The 17,943-nt window shown below is 37.4% G+C and overlaps 1 protein-coding gene across 1 annotated transcript in view; it reads right to left on the reverse strand.

Moving 5' to 3' along the window:
* Window positions 1-17,943, reverse strand: part of LOC137180919 (hemicentin-1-like) — a 215,344-nt gene that overhangs the window by 123,093 nt on the left and 74,308 nt on the right. Inside the window, exons 5-7 of the mRNA XM_067586224.1 lie at window positions 5,293-5,628; window positions 3,183-3,221; window positions 294-572 (exon numbers count right to left, since the gene is read on the reverse strand). Coding sequence (XP_067442325.1) covers window positions 294-572; window positions 3,183-3,221; window positions 5,293-5,628 — 654 coding nt within the window. The remainder of the gene's footprint in view (window positions 1-293; window positions 573-3,182; window positions 3,222-5,292; window positions 5,629-17,943) is intronic.

The following is a 17,943-nucleotide window of genomic DNA, read 5'->3' on the forward strand; positions in this document are numbered from 1 at the left end:
AGAATGTACACACTTACTGTGTGTGTGTGTGTGTGTGTGTGTGTGTGTGTGTGTCTTTGTTATTTCCTCCAGACTCTCTCACTCTCCCTCTTATCTCTGCACATTACTGAAGTGGAGTCACAGAGCTTCAGTGTAAGTGTGAAGTTTTCACTCAGTTTAAAATGTTTTCAACTTGCTTTGAGTTCATTCATTTTGTGTTCAGTCTGAGCACACATTGACAGTTATTCAGAACTAAAAACATGTTAATAATTAAAATCATTTGAATATTAAAATATGATTAAGAAGAAACTCACCAGAGATAAACACGTGTGTCTCAGCATAAATCTGATGGTTGATTTCCTCCTGCGTAGCAACACAGCGATAGTTGTTGGTCTTGGTCACATTAATGTTGAGGATGACGTCGTAGCGGCCTCCTCTTTCTGTCACCTTTGGTTCTTCAGCATGAAGGATGTTTCCATCACTGTCCTGCCAGTGTAATTTAGGTTTTGGAAAAACACCTCGAACTTTACATTGAAGCAGCGCCGAGTTCTTTGTTACATCAAGTGATGTGACATATGGCTCTCGAGCTGCACCTGTGAACAAAGTATAAAACAATAACTTGTAAAGAACAATTACAGGATCAGACATGAACTGTAATACTGGGATGTTTTGTTCAACCTGTCTCTGCTTGTATATGATCATATTTCAGAGGAAAAACAGAGAAACAGTGAAATAGAAAAGCACATCAGCCTTAACTACACATCTCAGGAATGTTTGATAGAACATATTTCAAACAAGTTTCAACTAAATATTTGGTAACTTATCACCACTGCAAACACTATTTCTGACTCATATCATGACAGAGACACATACAGTGAAGAAGTTTGGACAAAACTTGAATTTCTGTTCAGTTTCTTGAGCTACAAAAATAAAAATGAAATCAGGTGTAATTTGTTGTCTGAGATGTAGACAGTATTTTCTATCACACTACAGTCATATAAACATTGTGTATAAAATATGAATCATAGGTTCTTGTAAAGCATGTTTGAGCCTTTGTGTTATCAGAGTTTAATTGTGTCAGTGAGAAACATTTGATCAACAGTCTCAAGCTGCCAGAATGAAAAACTGACCATCAGATTAGTTGTAGTTCTTCTTTAGTAGCCGACAGCAGCTGATCAAACATTTAACTGGAGGTTTTTATTTTCTCACACAGGAAGGAGAGCATTATTGTTTTAAACTAAAAACTACAGGTTTGTTCATGTTTTATAATCTCAATTCCTCCTAAAACCTAAAATCCATTAAAATTAAGATTCAATTTTCATCAAATATTTAATATGAACCAAATGAAGCTCTAATGAGACAAGAGGTAAACCTACATTTTAATACCATATTCTTCATTTGTGTGTAAAGAGACACTTTACTGATGTCAAAGATGAGTTTACTGGTCATGAGGAGGACGACTCAGCCTGTTAAACTGTTGTTTAATGTCTTCTGAGGCTCTGGAGCAGCTTTAGTCTTTAACAATAACCAGAGTAATGTCATCAGTGTTATCTCAGCTTGGACTTCAAGACTTTGACAAAAAGTCTGTGTGAACAACTGGAGTTAAAAAATAAAGTTTAGTTTTACAGAAAATATTGTATAAATCTCAGAAAGTAAATAAATGTGAAGAAATTTATCTCCAGAGTAATTGTGCAAAACTTTAAGTGGTGTCCAAACTTTTCCAAAGCAAATGTTTATTATTAAATAAACAATAACAATGAAGTCTGAGATTCATACAATATTCTGTACGACACTAAACTAGTGATGTTACACTCGATGCAGACGACTCAATATCATATCAACCTTTCAAAGCAAATGTATCGCAGCATGATGTTTCAATGCTTCGCTTCACTACGCCAAAAATCATGTGACCACCCTGCAGACGCCTCGTTACATCACACTCGTACCTGAGAGGTGTTGTGCTGGTTTTGGATACAGGGTGTGCTTCTCAATCTGACACAATATCTTTGCTGTAAACTGTTTAAAAGTGATCTGTTTATATAAAAGTCTATAGACTTTACTGAACAACATACCAATAATGAATCAATAACACCACCTATATTCTGACTAACTGTTTCATCACAGTCTCAGATTGAATCCATCCATACAGATGCAATACCAATAGTTGCTCTGCAGATGTCGCTATTTTGACTGAATCAAATGCTTCAGAACAGTGAACCATTTTCAACACAACTGCTTCATATTGATCCAGTGCTTCAGAAATCTGTTTCCCCGATCAATACACTAAACTAATATAAAACTGTCTCATGATGCTCAGATCTCATATTCAGGTTGTGGCTACAGGTTTGAGACACTGACTAACACTCAGATTAGCTGCAATTCTTCCATTTTAGCAAAAACAATCTGATAAACAATCACACTGTAATTTATTCAATTCTGGAAAATGTTTAAGGAGATCATGATCATTTATTTTGTTTTTCATCTTAAACTCTTGATTTCTGAATCTGAATTGATCTTACATCCTAAAATCCTTTAAGATTCCTCAGAGATCAGTGATCAGCTTTTCCTGATGACACATCTAAACAGTAAATAAGTTGAACAGTTTTCTTTATTACTTTAGTGTAACAGAAAACACTGCTGAGATCTCAGACAACATATTTCAAATAAAAGAATTTTAAGATGATTTTGTAGCAAAACAAATTGTACAAAAAGTTGAAGAATAAACAAACTTTTATAAATCACTGCTCGTTCAATAATAAACCTGCCAGTGTGATTATTGTGCTGAGAGAAACAGAAAGAGAGAGGTTGTTGTTTTATTTGCTGAGAAGAATATTTACACATTAATTCTGCTGTGAGGAAGCTGCCAGAAAGCACTTAGAAATATACAAACACCTGACTGTAACACAGACAAAAACTCACCAGTGAAAACACTATTTCCAGTAAACACATATAACACATATATAGTGTAAAGAAGTTTGAATTCTTGTATAAACAGTCATTATGTAAAACTTGTTATTGGTGTAGAAATGTCTCCACTCATAAGTGATGTGAAATTAGACTCACGTAAAAATACAAGAATGATCCCTGATCTGTTTCACAGTTATACAGATTTTCTAGTTTGTGAATGATTGAGGCCTGTAGGAGTCAAAGTTACAGCAGGTGTCAGATGTAGAGACAGTGACGTCATCATAATAAGGACTCACCTGGGATGTTTTCAGCTGTTCTGTCTTTTAAGGTACCACCTAAAAGGAAAAAGAAAACATAGTTATGTTAGAAGGTTTGTATGATATCATCAACATGACAGACAGGTAGACTAATACTGGGAAAAACAGAACTTTGCTGCCTGTTTATTGAACAGAACTGATTGGAGGAAAAAAAGAAACCACAGTCTCAGATTTCACAAACATCCTGGTTTAATTCACAGACACGACTGCTTTGTGTCAGTCCCAGATAGGTTAAGGCTGGAGTTCACTTGAAATGAAATACTGTAGGTCTTACAACGTGTCATCTAAAGGTAAAAGTGTTTATAGCTGCTCTGAACTGAGTGTAAAGCCTGGCGTTATTAAATCCAGCTCGTATAAATTCAAGCGAAAGTAAAAATAACCTGAATAAACGTGAATTATTTCCTTCGTCTAGTTTTAGCGCAGCTCGTCAAACTTCTGAAACAGCGACATTTTGGTCAATTTAACGGATCGACAAACGATTTGACCAATGATGTTCAGTATCAGTGAGATCAGTAAACGCCCAGCAACAAAACTAACCAATCCGCATCTTACTGCGAACTAAAGTGACGAACTTTCAAGACTTTTAACTCCATCAACCAATCAGAGAAGCGCATCTGTACGCGAGCTCCAAGTGTGTTTGATTGACAACTGCTTTCATCCAATGGAAACTCTGCACCGTGAAAACGCTCTGAGTTTGTAGTCACTTAAATTACCCGCCGAACCACATATGGAAGTTAATGTAGTTGGACTTTCTGTGGTGCTGAGACACCCACACAAGAGAGAAACTGTTTTATCTGTGAAAGGAGACATGATTCAATGATAATAAATATGTAAATCTTTATCTAAGTATTAAGAACTTCTTTTTATAATCAACTTTAACATTTAGGGAGATTTTTCAGCATCATGAAAGATATTTATCATCATCATTTATTAACTTTAAAGAGGTTTTAGAGAGCTCTGTATCCATCTGCTGGAGATACTCATTACTGCTCTTTCTGAAATATCTCAGAGCCACTTCTGTCTATTAACTTGAAATTTGGTCCAGATACTGTAGACATGTTGATGGAAATATCCTGTGAATTTCAGCCTGGTAGTCCTTATTATGACTGGCGTAACGTATTTGAATTATTAAGTGAAAGAAAGAAAAAAAGGAATCTTCCAATTTTTTCTGTTTAATACTTTACCAATTCAGCTTTTTTGGAGCTGTAAATAAGAGCAACAAACCTTTCAAAGTTTAACATTTTTTGCTTTACAATGATTCAAAGGAAATGTATCAGTTCTTTGTATTTTTTGTATTATATACAGTTTAAAATGGAAGGTGATAAGAGCCTGAAATGCATTAAATTAAATTGAGCCCTAAGAGGTTAAGGTACCACCTAAAAGGAAAAAGAAAACATAGTTATGTTAGAAGGTTTGTATGATATCATCAACATGACAGACAGGTAGACTAATACTGGGAAAAACAGAACTTTGCTGCCTGTTTATTGAACAGAACTGATTGGAGGAAAAAAAGAAACCACAGTCTCAGATTTCACAAACATCCTGGTTTAATTCACAGACACGACTGCTTTGTGTCAGTCCCAGATAGGTTAAGGCTGGAGTTCACTTGAAATGAAATACTGTAGGTCTTACAACGTGTCATCTAAAGGTAAAAGTGTTTATAGCTGCTCTGAACTGAGTGTAAAGCCTGGCGTTATAGAGAGGGGCGAGACGTGATAATCATTTAAATGGTGATAACAGCTCACACTTTCATACAGTCTCCCCTTCAAGACATCCATGCTGTTAAAATCAGGAGTTTGAGAGAGAAGTTTCTCTTTCTTACCTCCACACACCTGGACAATCACTGCATGAAGCTGGATGTACTTAATAGGTTTAAGAAAGTTACAAAATTTATTGGACGCAGTGACACAAACTGCAATGTGTCTCAAATATCCATCATGTTTGATAAAGAGGGAATCTCTCCATACATGGTTGCAGCGCTGTGGGGACGAGGCCCTGCCAGATGTGTTTTCTGACTATTTGACTTGAGTCCATCTGAGACTCTTAAACCAGTCACATCAGTAAATAAACATTTTATAAAAACACTCACCAACATGAAGCTTAATGTGGAATATTTGTCTTGGCTGAAGAAGTGGAAAGTCACAGGTGTAGTTTCCACTATCAGCCACCATCGTATGTCTGATGATTATGGAGGCGTTTCCTGACTTCAGTTCATCTTCAAAATGTGAGACTCGTCCTATGAACTGCTTATCTTGACCTGAACGGCCGTCATTGCTATGAGGTCCTGCATCATACCGGAACACCTCCTTCTGACCATCTTTCTTCCAGTCAAAGTGCTGTGACACAATGTTCTCCTTGCTGCTGGGTGAACAGGGTAAAATGGCGTCACTTCCTTCTTCCACGATCACTTTGATGACATTTGGCTCTGGAGGATAAAAACATGTATTAATCAATATGTTTACATGCAGAATAATCAGGTTAAGACAGACATATGGAAGTTTGTTGTCATAGCAACATATCAACTTATGTTATAACAACAAACTTTTCTTGTTTCTTGTCGTCTGGAACATTGTCTTCAACAAATCCTTTGCTCTGCCCTGAACATTATATATCTGCACTTAATATTTTACTTTGTAAACATATTTATAATTTATGTATTATTGTTATTATATATTATTATAAGTGATATTTATTATTTCTCTATTTGTTTTCATCTTTTATATTTCATTTTACTAGTCCTTATTTATCAGGATAACCTCAGGAGAACATCACACTCATTAATAAATAATAACATTTAAGTCTTTTAACTGTTTTTCCAAAATGATGATGATCTTCATCACTGACTACGTCATCAGACTATCTCTGTCTGTCCATCCAACACACAAATAAATATTACACCTGGTTGAAAAAATGAGTGAGAGAAAGAAAGAGAAGCCAGAGAGAGCGCTGCAGATCGAAGAGGAAAACTGAACTAAACAAAGTCAAACTTAATTCACCATAATTCATCATGATCACTATGAAGTCAATAGAAAGACAGTGAGGACGAACCTCTGAACTACACAGACAGAAAACACCTGCCTGAAGCCTGAAGTCACATCTGAAATACATCAAACTGTCAAAACTTCTTTCTATCTAAACACTGTGGAGCCATTTGGTAACAACTATGGAAACAAAGCATGAAATAAATCATCTGGAGAACAAGAAACATTAAAGAGGGAAATCAGGAAGCTTGAAGTGGGAGAAATAAGTCTAAACATGTATTTACCATCAGGTTAGAGAGTCGATTCCATTATTTGAAAGAAACTGAGCTGATCAAAAGAATTTAGTGTTTAGTGTCATTTAGAGGATGGATCAGACTATTTTCAATATGAAAAATGTTTGTTGCTTCACATCTATGACACTCTGTGTCCTTGTTCTGTTTCATTTACTGAAATAAAGATCAAACATGATGATTAACTAATGTCTTTGTCATTATTTGAATATATATTTACTCATATATAAGTAAAAATTGACTTCAGGTAATTAGATTTCTGAATAAAACTATTAAGGTTGAATCTGCTTCCTGATCGAACACATTTCTCATCTCTGATCTACAGATACGATTTGTCTCCACACTAAACACACAAACAAGCTGCTCCCTAAAATAAACCTGACTGAAGAAACTAACCAGAGAGAAATGAACATGTTCTGAATATTATCATAGACATTACTTTATATACTTTCTCTGAATCACAACAATTAACCCTTTGAATTTGATATTTGAAAGAGGAAGCCCTCAGTGCACGAAGAAGGAGGAAGGGTGAGCAAACAACTTTCTCTGGTTCATTGTGTTACTTTAACCAACACAATAAAAAACTATCAACAAACCTCCCAGAGACCCTCAGGCAGCAGACACACTCAGATTTTATATTTCATCAGAAATATCAGCATCCAAAGTTACACAATAGATGATGTGTTGCAGCTGTCAGTCATGTTTGATACGCAGTTTATCAGAAATAACGGCAGGAAGTAGACGCCGCCCTGCACATCTGCTCCCAAACTAACATCAGCTCTGAGTAGGTCTATTATAGGACTTAATTAATCAGAGGGATGCTGTCATCACATCACATCACTGTGTTATGGAGCTGATATTAAACATTGATCTGTGCTAATCATCAGGATATTAGCACAGATTTTATTTATAAAAACAATAATAAACTTTATTTAAATATAACTTTTCGAAAGGTTACAAGGCAATAAGAAATGGAAACAAAGGTAACACCATGAAAAAATGTTAAGAATAAGTAAATGAGCAAAAGCAAACAAAAAAAGCTCTAATTAAATGAAATAAAATAAAAATGAGATTTTAAGAGTTTTAAAAGAGGGCACTGAGGTTGCTTGTCTGATTTCCAGAGGAAGGTTATTCCACATTTAGGACCCTTCTACCCTCTGACTCAAGCCTTGCCCCGGGGACTGAGAGCAACAGCTGGGGTGTAAGGGAAGAGAAAGTTGGTGATATAAGATGAACAGAAGTGATTAGAGGAAAAAATAAAGCATCCACTGCCAGTAGATGAGTTTGCCTTTCTGTTTTTTTTCTGTGTGTTTACTTTGTTATTACAGAGAGACTATATGTAAACATATGGATGAGACTATATGTTTACAGATATCCACAGATAAAAACAGATGAAAGAGCAGCTGGAAAAGGGGCGAAAATTAGCGTGTCCACTCAGGTGTCATGTTTCCATCACTGCTGATTGGAGCTGGGTCCGATAAATACCTGTGACTACTGCAGAGTCATTTGGTCTGGGAATGAATGCCAATTGTACTTGTGGTGTAGCCTGACCAGAGTGGCTAGTCACTTGGTAGGAGGCAGACACAGAAGGTATCTGGTATCACAAGGTGATTTATTTACAAGAAAAAAGTGGCACCATGCTACGCATGTAACAAAAACAAACAAAAAAATGTACAAAAAACAAAAAAAACAACTAAATAGTTAACTTGGTCTAACTGATCAAAATCAACTCATATCAACTGAACTTATATTAACTTATCATCATGTGCACACAGCTACACACTGATGTACTAACCCCCCCGACAGCCAAAAAGCAACTGATTAAATAGACCCTTCCATCAGCAGTCCATCAGAGTCAATCTGGGCTGTACCATTGCTGCAGGTACATCCCATGTCTCTCCTAAAAACAGGTAAGAGATAAAGTTTTTCAATCTTACCAACCTCCAAGGTGAAACACTTTTCCATAGCTTACCATATAATACACTTGCAACCATACATAAACAGGTCAAAGTCACAGTAAATAACTTACTTAACATAATTAACTACCACCCCCCACATTATCCAACCCAGTGACATCACTAATGATGTCACCCAGTGTATAAACAGAGGCCATTATTTGGTGCTCCCTCCTTTTGTCTGTGGAGCACATGTTGGGTATGGTAAGTAGCACAGAAAGAATATGACTGAATTATGAAACACAGACTAACCCAATAAACAATAACTAAACTTAACAATACTTGTCGGTGTTTTACTTTAACCAAAAATGTTGCTGGCATGTGAACTGTAACCAAACATAATGCAAACCACAAACAAACCCAGGATAGTATGTGTCTGCAAGTTACAGATTGGTCATGGACATATGGCTAAACAAACAATTAACAAGCATGGTTAAATTTGTAAGCTATGTGGCATTGATGGTGAAAGTAGGGACAAATGGTGTATTCTTACGCACTTTATCACAGTACCCTTTCCCACTGAAGACAAAAGCCAAACATCAGTGGTTGTTGGTGGGTTTTTTGTCCAGTGTGAAAGGGGCTTAAGACTGAACTCCTTGTCATCCCAGCCAGTCCCGCTATACAGCAACAGATCAATATCCAGCTCAAATCAACCCAACTCATGCCCACAAAGTCCGCCCGAAACTTGGGTGTCATGATTGATGACCAACTAAGCTTTAAGGTTAAGGCCACTTAGAAAGCATGTAATATCTGTGTATAAAGAGAAGTAAACAAACCTGAAGTGATGCTTTCTACGTGGCCTGTAACATGAACTAATCAAGCACAAAGTTTTCTGTAAACTGATGTAGAAACTTCAATTTGTCATCAAAACTGAACAAATAATAATATTTTGATATAAGTGGTGAATTAACATTTAAACTTGTTGCTACTCTGCAAGTCTGCACATATGAAAGCTGCTCTGCAAAAACCACAAGACACAACCATCCACCCGTCTGTCTCCTGCAGTGGGTGAAGTCTGAGTGAAGGGGGGAGAGTCAGGTAACTACAGATCCCTCGTCCACAAAACTTAACGAAGAAAGGAAGTAAACCTTCTGCATTTCTGAGAGGAGGACAGGATGAGTGTATTAAATGGGATCAGTTTTCATCCTCTGACCACGAATCTCACATACAGTACAGTAGTAAAATAACTGACATACATGAATGTGTCACCTCTACTTTTCCAAACAGCATCTATTCACATGCAGCCTCAGCTCAACTTTGGCAACAATATTACTTCCATACATTTCTGTGTGCATTAAAAGGAATACAATGAATTTTGCCTCTTTGGTGCGTCTTCTGTTCATGTGATGTTATTTTTTATTTACACATGTCGGGTATTGTGGAAATATTCTTTGATAAAACCATATCACTTGAAACTAACTAAATCAGGAGTCAGTATTAATGCAAATCCACTTCCTTGTTACTCTTTTTCAATGTTTGAGTTTCACTGTGCAGAATGATGAACATTATGTGCAGAGTTTGTTTTCACTTTCATCTGCTGAAGGAGGAAAGTTTCTCTGAGCTCAAGTTAAATCTCAGTTTAACACGTGCATGTACAAGATGATTTTATGACATCACAACTAGTTTGGTGCCAATCGTGGTCCAGTATCCAACTTTCACAAGTATGATGTGAAAACATGAAGCCTCCAGTGCACAAACACTGAGAATGGACTTTACAGTGAAACAGGAGACATCTTGTGTCCAGTAATTAAACTTTTGAAGTGAAAAATACTTAAAATATTCATAGATTGAGGATTTTTTTAATGAAAGAGAGGGAGTAGATGTAATTGTAAGACTTTTTTAATGAGGTAATTTAAATGTTTTTGTGGGAAAAAATATAAGACAGATTATTGTTCAAAGCATAATATTTGTATGTGTCTTAAAACAAGTGTGGAGGGGATCTTTAAGGTAAATTGACCAATAAATGATGATTTATGTTGGTTTTTAGCTTTGAGGCTCTACAAATGTCTGCCACCCCCATAACTTTGGTCCAGACTGAAATATCTCCACAACTATTGGATGGATTGCCTTGAAATTTTGTAAAAAAAAAAAAATATATATGTTGTCCAGAGAATGAATCCTTGTTATTCTACCATCATTAAAAAGCAACACAAATAGATAACAAAATAAAACATAAAAACTTCTAAAGAGGATGAATACATTTTATAGTAGCTGTAGGAAGACTAGTTCAATTATTAGTTTATTACAGTGCTGTCTTCAGAAGGTGGAGCAGGAGGTGCACTAAACAGATCTAACAATCTTACCTGGTAGGATTACTATCATGACCCTAATGTTGCTGCATGTCTGCTGGATGTGTAAATAGGCAGCTGTTTATCAACATGTTTGTAATAAGGTGAAAATATGAGTTTTCAGCTTGCTTCACTGCCCCCAAATATCCAAAAAATCTATTATTATTAATATCATAACAGCTTCCACATTATGATGAGCATCAAAACACTGATCAGGTTTATCAGACAATCTCTGTCTCCACATCCTGATAAGTAGAATCACACAAACAGGTATTTCTACCTGAAAAAATGAGAGAGCACAAGACAGAGAGAGGAGAAGAGGGGAAGTAAATGAAGTGAAAACTTATTTAAACTTGGTCACTTAGCCTCATAAATAAAAATAAATCATGATAAACCAATTAGTCATAACCAGGAGAAACGACAGCAGCTGCCAGTCGTGGAAAGATTATTAACTCAAGTAATTTGAAAAAAACAAACAAACAAAAAACAGAAATTAAGTTTTGGTACAAAAATATCTTAACATGTTTTGGTTTAGGAGCAACACTAAACCAAATATGATATATTGGTGGGATTTTCACATTTCTTTTTGTCAAAATAATCAATAAACTACAAGCTACATTAAGTACCTCCCACCTGCCTGAGTCACTTGTAACACCTGAACACCTGCTGCCATTTCAAGTTGATGAAAACTTCTCAGCAAGCTAACAGAGAAGATTAAATGCAGTTTTTTTTCCGTTTTTGTTGTGCGTTTGTCTCTTAATGAAAAAATAAAATGAAATAAAGAAAAAGAGAAAAATATTGATAATGATTTGAATAGAGCTGCAACAATTAACCAATTAGTTGGTTAACAGAAATTTCATCGCCGACTATATTGATGATCAATAATCGGACACACTGCACATCCGCCTACATCTGCAGCAGTCATGACGTCACATCTAAAGTTATTAACCCCCTCTTATAAGAGCCCCTAAATTATGATAAACATCTAAACTCTGAGCAGGTTTATTATAAGACTGTAATGAATCAGAGGGAAGCTGTAATCACATCACATCATCTGTGTTGTGATGTTTTAACACTGATCTGTGATCATTATTAGGATACATATTAATATACTGATTAATAAGATCAGATACTTGCTGATGTCACACTTGCAGGTGATGACGTCATCTCCCCGCTAAACTATGCAGTCATTTTTATTCTGCATGGTTCCAGACTCCTGCATTTATTTACACATTTTAAATAAAATACAATTAATAAACATAATTCAGTCTGATTATCAGTGGAAGTGATTCGTTTTCTTACCGTTTTCATCAGCAAACGTTGTTCCAGACCAAGTCAGGAGAGAAACACACACGAGAGGAAGAAGCTCCATAGTTGTCTTTGTCACCTGGAGATGAAGCATCACTTTGACATCTCTATATAACGAAGCTTTAGCCACTCCTGACAGCGTCACTGCTTCATCCACATACACTTTCGGTTTCTCGGCTTCAACACCAGCTGCACATCCGGAACAGGCCTTTCACAATAAAAGCGTCATCTCCACATACTGTGTAACAGTGGTGGGCAAACAGCGGTCCACGGACCAAATCTGGCCCTCCAACAGAAATATTTGGCACAATATAATGGCACATTTTGGAGCCGAAAGTTCAGTGTGTCACTGTTTCTTCCCACAGTTTATAGAGAATACCTGTGAATAATAGCGAGTACTGAGATTTAAAAGAAAAAGAAGTAAAAGATCGTCAAATCCAACCGTAGACTTGTTCTTTTCCTGTTATTGCACAAATATCTGTGATCTGTTCCTCCTGACCTGCACTTAAGCAGCAGAAACAATCCTTTTCAGGGTGATTTCTTCTAAATAACAGGATGATGTGTGATGATATCGTTCAAAGGAAGAGCTGGCGAAGTTCTTATTTTGAAGACGTTTATTGGACGATGGCCATCGGGTCCATTCCATATACAGAGATGGTCTGGGCACCGTACCACTGTCGATGCATAGCTTATATAGGGTTACACATCTGTATCTTATCACCTGAATAACATAGGTTTTCCATGGGCACTAATTCAGTTGGGAGCCCTCCAATCAAGTGGTTGACAGCTACCTCACAACATATTATGTATCATTACATACCACATCTGGAGCGGTTCCAAACTTGACCATGGACCCATTATTTGTATTTAAAGGTCCCCCCAAGAAGGGCTATATCATATTACCTAAAATGACATGCAGATTATGGAATGTTTAGGTCACATGTCAAACACCCAAAATCAGTAAAATACATAAAGTCATACTAACAACCACTTTTACTTGATTAACTTGAATTTACTTGATTCAGAGGAAGGCAGTTTCTCGGTTATAGTGGTGTGTTTACCTTCTCATGGCAGGATGGAGACGACACCCTGCACCCCTCCCCCCATCCTTCCCACATCTGAAGCAGTAATGAAGCCACATCTAAAGTTATTAACCTCCTCTAGGTATAATAGTATGCCAGCTCCTAAATTATGATAAAAATCAAGACTCTTAGTAGATCTATGATAACACCTCAGAGGTCCCCACCCCTCCCAACAAAAGACAGGCATGTCTGGCAGACAAGCTAACGCAAATCTATTAAACAGTTTGTCTGAGGATGTTGGGATGAAAACCTGATATCTCCACTCTGCCTGAAAGAAATTTTGTCAGACCCCACAAAGGACATGATAGGATACTCAGACTTGTTGTTTAAAGTGAGCAGCAGTTGATGGAGAGAGCAGAAAGAGTAGGTGTCTAGTCCACCTCAGTAAAAGCCTGCAGTCATATCTAACTTAGTGTTAACTCTGAATCCCAATCAGACACATCATGTGATGAAAATATCAGCCTGGTTGAGAGTAAAACAGTTAGAGGAGGAAACTGTGCAGGCGAAGAGCAGACAGAGCCCCCTAACAAAAGTAAAATGCCAGGAAAACCACAGCCTAGAACTCAAGAGCAAGAAAGAGAGAAGAGAGAGCAGAATTTAGCTGACAGGAAGTCTAAGAAAACTAACAAAAGACACTCGAGTGCAGGGTTTTGTTACAGATGTAGAGAAGAGTCACATTATCTTCGTCCTCAAAATCAACCGTTCCTCTTTTACTGATTGCAGAAATCTGTACTCGTTATGACCCGTGAGAAACAAAACCTTCTCAGTGTGTTTTCTTCAACATAACAGCATCATTTCCACAAATTAACTCAATTTAACCAAGAATGAAAACGATCTGACAGCCAAATGGCACATTTTGGAGCCAAAAGTTCAGTTTGTCACTGTTTCATTGTTTAGAAACTACCTGTGAATAACAGCCTAGTAAAAGAAAAAGAAGTAAAGGTCCTGAAATCCAACCGTAGACTTGTTCTTTTCCTGTTATTGCACAAATATCTGTAAGCTGTTCCTCCTGACCTGCACTTCAGCAGTGGAAACAATCCTTTTCAGGTGATTTCTCCTAAATAACAGGATACCACTTTCTGATAAGACACCTTATAAGGCTTAATGACTTAATTAATAAATAATTTACCAATTCTTTATAAATCATTTATATGTCATTAACAAACATAATTTTGGGTTGCCAGGTTGTGAAAAATCCTTCCTTTCTATACATCCATAACTTTTGCTTTATTTAATTCTTCAGGACGACACCTCCGATGTTCAACCACTTACCTTCTGGAAAGGCTGCAGGTCATCCAGATGAACATTTATAACTGTAGAATTTAATTTTTCATTAATGATTATAATATAACTTCAGACATGATGACTTGGAACATGTGAAACACAAACCTTTTAATTAATGGCTTATAACCATTTATAACTGTAAATGTTTCACACTTTCTGATAAGTGATCAGCTCTTAAAAGTCATTAATAAATGGTAGTAGTATTTATGAACCATCAATTAAGCCTTTTATTAATGCTTATAAACCCTTCATAAAGGATGCCTTATCAGAAAATGATATCAATAACAGCATCATGTCCACAAGTTAACTTAAGCCCTTTGAATTTGAAACCTGAGAGCTAGTGAGCACAGAGAGGAGGGGGAGCAAAAGAATCTGAAGTTATCTAATCAGTGGTGTGTTGCAACTATTGCTTCATTTACTGGAATAACTTGGATCTACTTGATTCAGAGGAAGGCAGTTTCTCTGTAATAGTGGTGCATTTATCTTCTCATAACAGGATGAAGACAGACTACACACCCCTCCCCCCATCCTTCCCACATCCGCAGCAGTTATTAACCCCATCTAAGCATCAGAATATGACTGCTCCTAAATCCTAAATTTTGCTAAACATCAAAACACTGAGTAGGTCTATGATAGGACCTCAGGATGACTCAGACAACAGAGCCGCCCCCCCCCCCCCCTTTCTCCTCCCTGAGAAAAGAGTAGGTGTCTAGTCCACACCTCAGTAAAAGCCTGCAGTCATGTCTACCTTAACTCTGAATCCCCATCAGACACATCATGTGATGAAAATATCAGCCTGGTTGAGAGTAAACAGTTAGAGGAGGAAAGTGTGCAGGCGAAGAGCAGACAGAGCCCCCCTAACAAAAGTAAAATGCCAGGAAATCCAAAGCCTAGAACTCAAGAGCAAGAAAGAGAGAAGAGCGAGCAGAATTTAGCTGACAGGAAGTCTAAGAAAACTAACAAAAGACACTCGAGTGCAGGGTTTTGTTACAGACGTAGAGAGGAGTCACATTATCTTGCACAAATCCTGTGATGCCCAGTTAGTGCAACAGAAGTTGCAGCAGACACATAATCAGCGATGCATCAAAAGATTGATGGCTGCACCCCAGTCTAAACTTTAAACAGGAAGGAGCTGCTGTTGTGAACGATCAGCAGCCGAAAATGAAGAAAGTTTCACACAGATGAGAGACAACAGGGAACAGACAGTTAGTGTAAATATGCAGGTAGTTGAGGAGACAGTCATACTCCCAGATCTAGTGGGTGAGCTTTGGAAAGCAGTAGCATGGCTAGAAGAGGTACAATGCCTGTGTCTGGGTGATAGTGGGTCACAGCTAACGTGTATATCATAGTCATTTTAGCAGCAGCAACTTTCTCACAGGAAGCCACATTTGATTAGCAAAATCTTGCAGAGCAGCTGTTTGACACTGGTATACTACAGTTGATGTCACATTTCCAGCAGAGGAATGTGGCACAGATGTAACCATATCAACCCTAACTGTAGTCTGCCCTGATCAAAGGTTTAATGCCAAAACACACCTTTTGGTGGGGAAAAATATTCTCAGGTATCCAGGAGACAGCAAGATGCGGGGTGGTAATGAATACCTTGATAAATTACCAATCAAGCTAACTTCATTTTGGCCTACAAGGCCTATGAAGAGAGTAACAAAACCAATGACTGTGCACTTTGTGGGAAAGACACCAATTACAACCCCTCAAGGAGGCTTGTGTGAAGTGAATGGTAGATATTATGCCAATATATCAGAGGATGAAGCTACAGGAATAGTAGAGGAATTTAAAATGCATTCATTCCCAGGGGGCCTAGTGGTAAGCAGCCAGCTTATACTGGTTAAGTGTAAGTCTCATGCACAGGTCAAAGTAGTCATTCAGAACATGTCCACACATCTTGTCACTTTGCACCACGGTGGATTATTGTGGAGTGTTTCCTGTCAACAGGCTCAAACCTATCAAAGTAAATGTACGTGATGCTTCCATCAGAGCCCAGATGTTCTCTGTAAGCCAGAATAAGAGTTGTTCCCCTGAAGAGCCTGTTGATCTGTACTTTGAAGATGCCCCTGTCTCTGAGCAGTTTAAAAAGCACACTACTGAAAGGATTAATATAGAGGCAGCAAATGCATTTGCCCAGCAATGCTGTGTGTTTGTCCTCTCTATGTGGGATCAGTAATTGTCAACAGCCCATAATTTTAGGATAGTTATTAAAGTCATCTAATCCATTGAAGCTATTTCTCTTAACAACATTTCAACTTATAATGAAGCTTTTGTTTCTTGGGTTTGTTTAGCATATGAACCAGTCCTTTGCACTTACAATGAACTTTTGACATTTTATCATATATTGAAGGTCATAATTTCACAAAAGGTTTCTCAGTTTCCTCTTCAGTCGCGCTTGGATGATGTCCACCCTCCGGACCTGCGGACTGAGCCCCTCGTGGACTTCAGTTGTACATACTGTGACGTGTTCAACGCAATCACGTCATGTCTGCGAGGGCCGCAAGGGGACACAAACTGTTTCCATGGAGATAAATTAAAATTCTCGACCCTGTAACTCATTTCAAAGTGGTTTTCTGAACAGCTCTTAATGGTTCTGATATGAGCAGGTCTGCTTCTTTACACTCAACACATCTGGTCAGAATGATCAGTGAGATTTTTCCCTTTACATGAGCTGCTAAACACTGATATTATATTCACATTAAATCCTCAACTGACGGACAAAAAACAACCTTTGCATCTACTTAAGCAGATTATGTGTGTACATTATACCTCACTACACAACAAAAGTGAACAACGTCATCAAAAGTAAATATTTTACATCCTATTGTTACTATTAATATTATTATATTTATTTATTATTGTTTATTAGTAATAACTAGTAGGATTCTTCACATCATCACTTTATAGCCTATTGCTGCAGGATTATGGGTAATTTTCCGTGTGAAGTCTAGTGAAGTCTGCACCCTGAGCAGACTCTATGGAAGTCTGCAGGAAGTCAGCTTGAGGTTTCTTGTGGACTTGATGAATTGTGGGTTTGGACCCTCAGCACTCGCAGACTTTCCCAGAACGCGCCCGCAAAGTCCGTGAGTCTGCAAGTGCGGTGAAGTCTGGACATTTGGATTCAGCCCTAGTTTCCATCAGACCCGCCTGCTTTCCATCAGCAGCGGCAACAACGCTTCCGCCGCAAATCCTTCCCAATAAAAGCATCATTTCCACTAATTTGTGAGCTGTGAAATCAAGACAAAAACTGTAGATAGTTTGTCCGAATCTCCTCCTGAGCAATACTTTACCTCCACACTGACATTTAATCTGTAGCTGTGTAATCTGACTGAAATAATGTACTTTGTACTTTTGGATATTTTCTCCCTGACAGGCAACAGTGTGTATATTGTACTTTTTATTTACATATCGTCATGTCACTGAGTCTAAAAAGTTTCATTATACTGAGCGACATGAAATAAGAGTTTAGAAGTTGGGCACCTTTATGGTTTAAGATGTCAAACATGAACCACAAACGTCACCAGTTTGAATCCAACCGAGGATCTT

Source organism: Thunnus thynnus, chromosome 4 (genome assembly GCF_963924715.1).
Source record: "Thunnus thynnus chromosome 4, fThuThy2.1, whole genome shotgun sequence".
Taxonomy (NCBI): domain Eukaryota; kingdom Metazoa; phylum Chordata; class Actinopteri; order Scombriformes; family Scombridae; genus Thunnus; species Thunnus thynnus.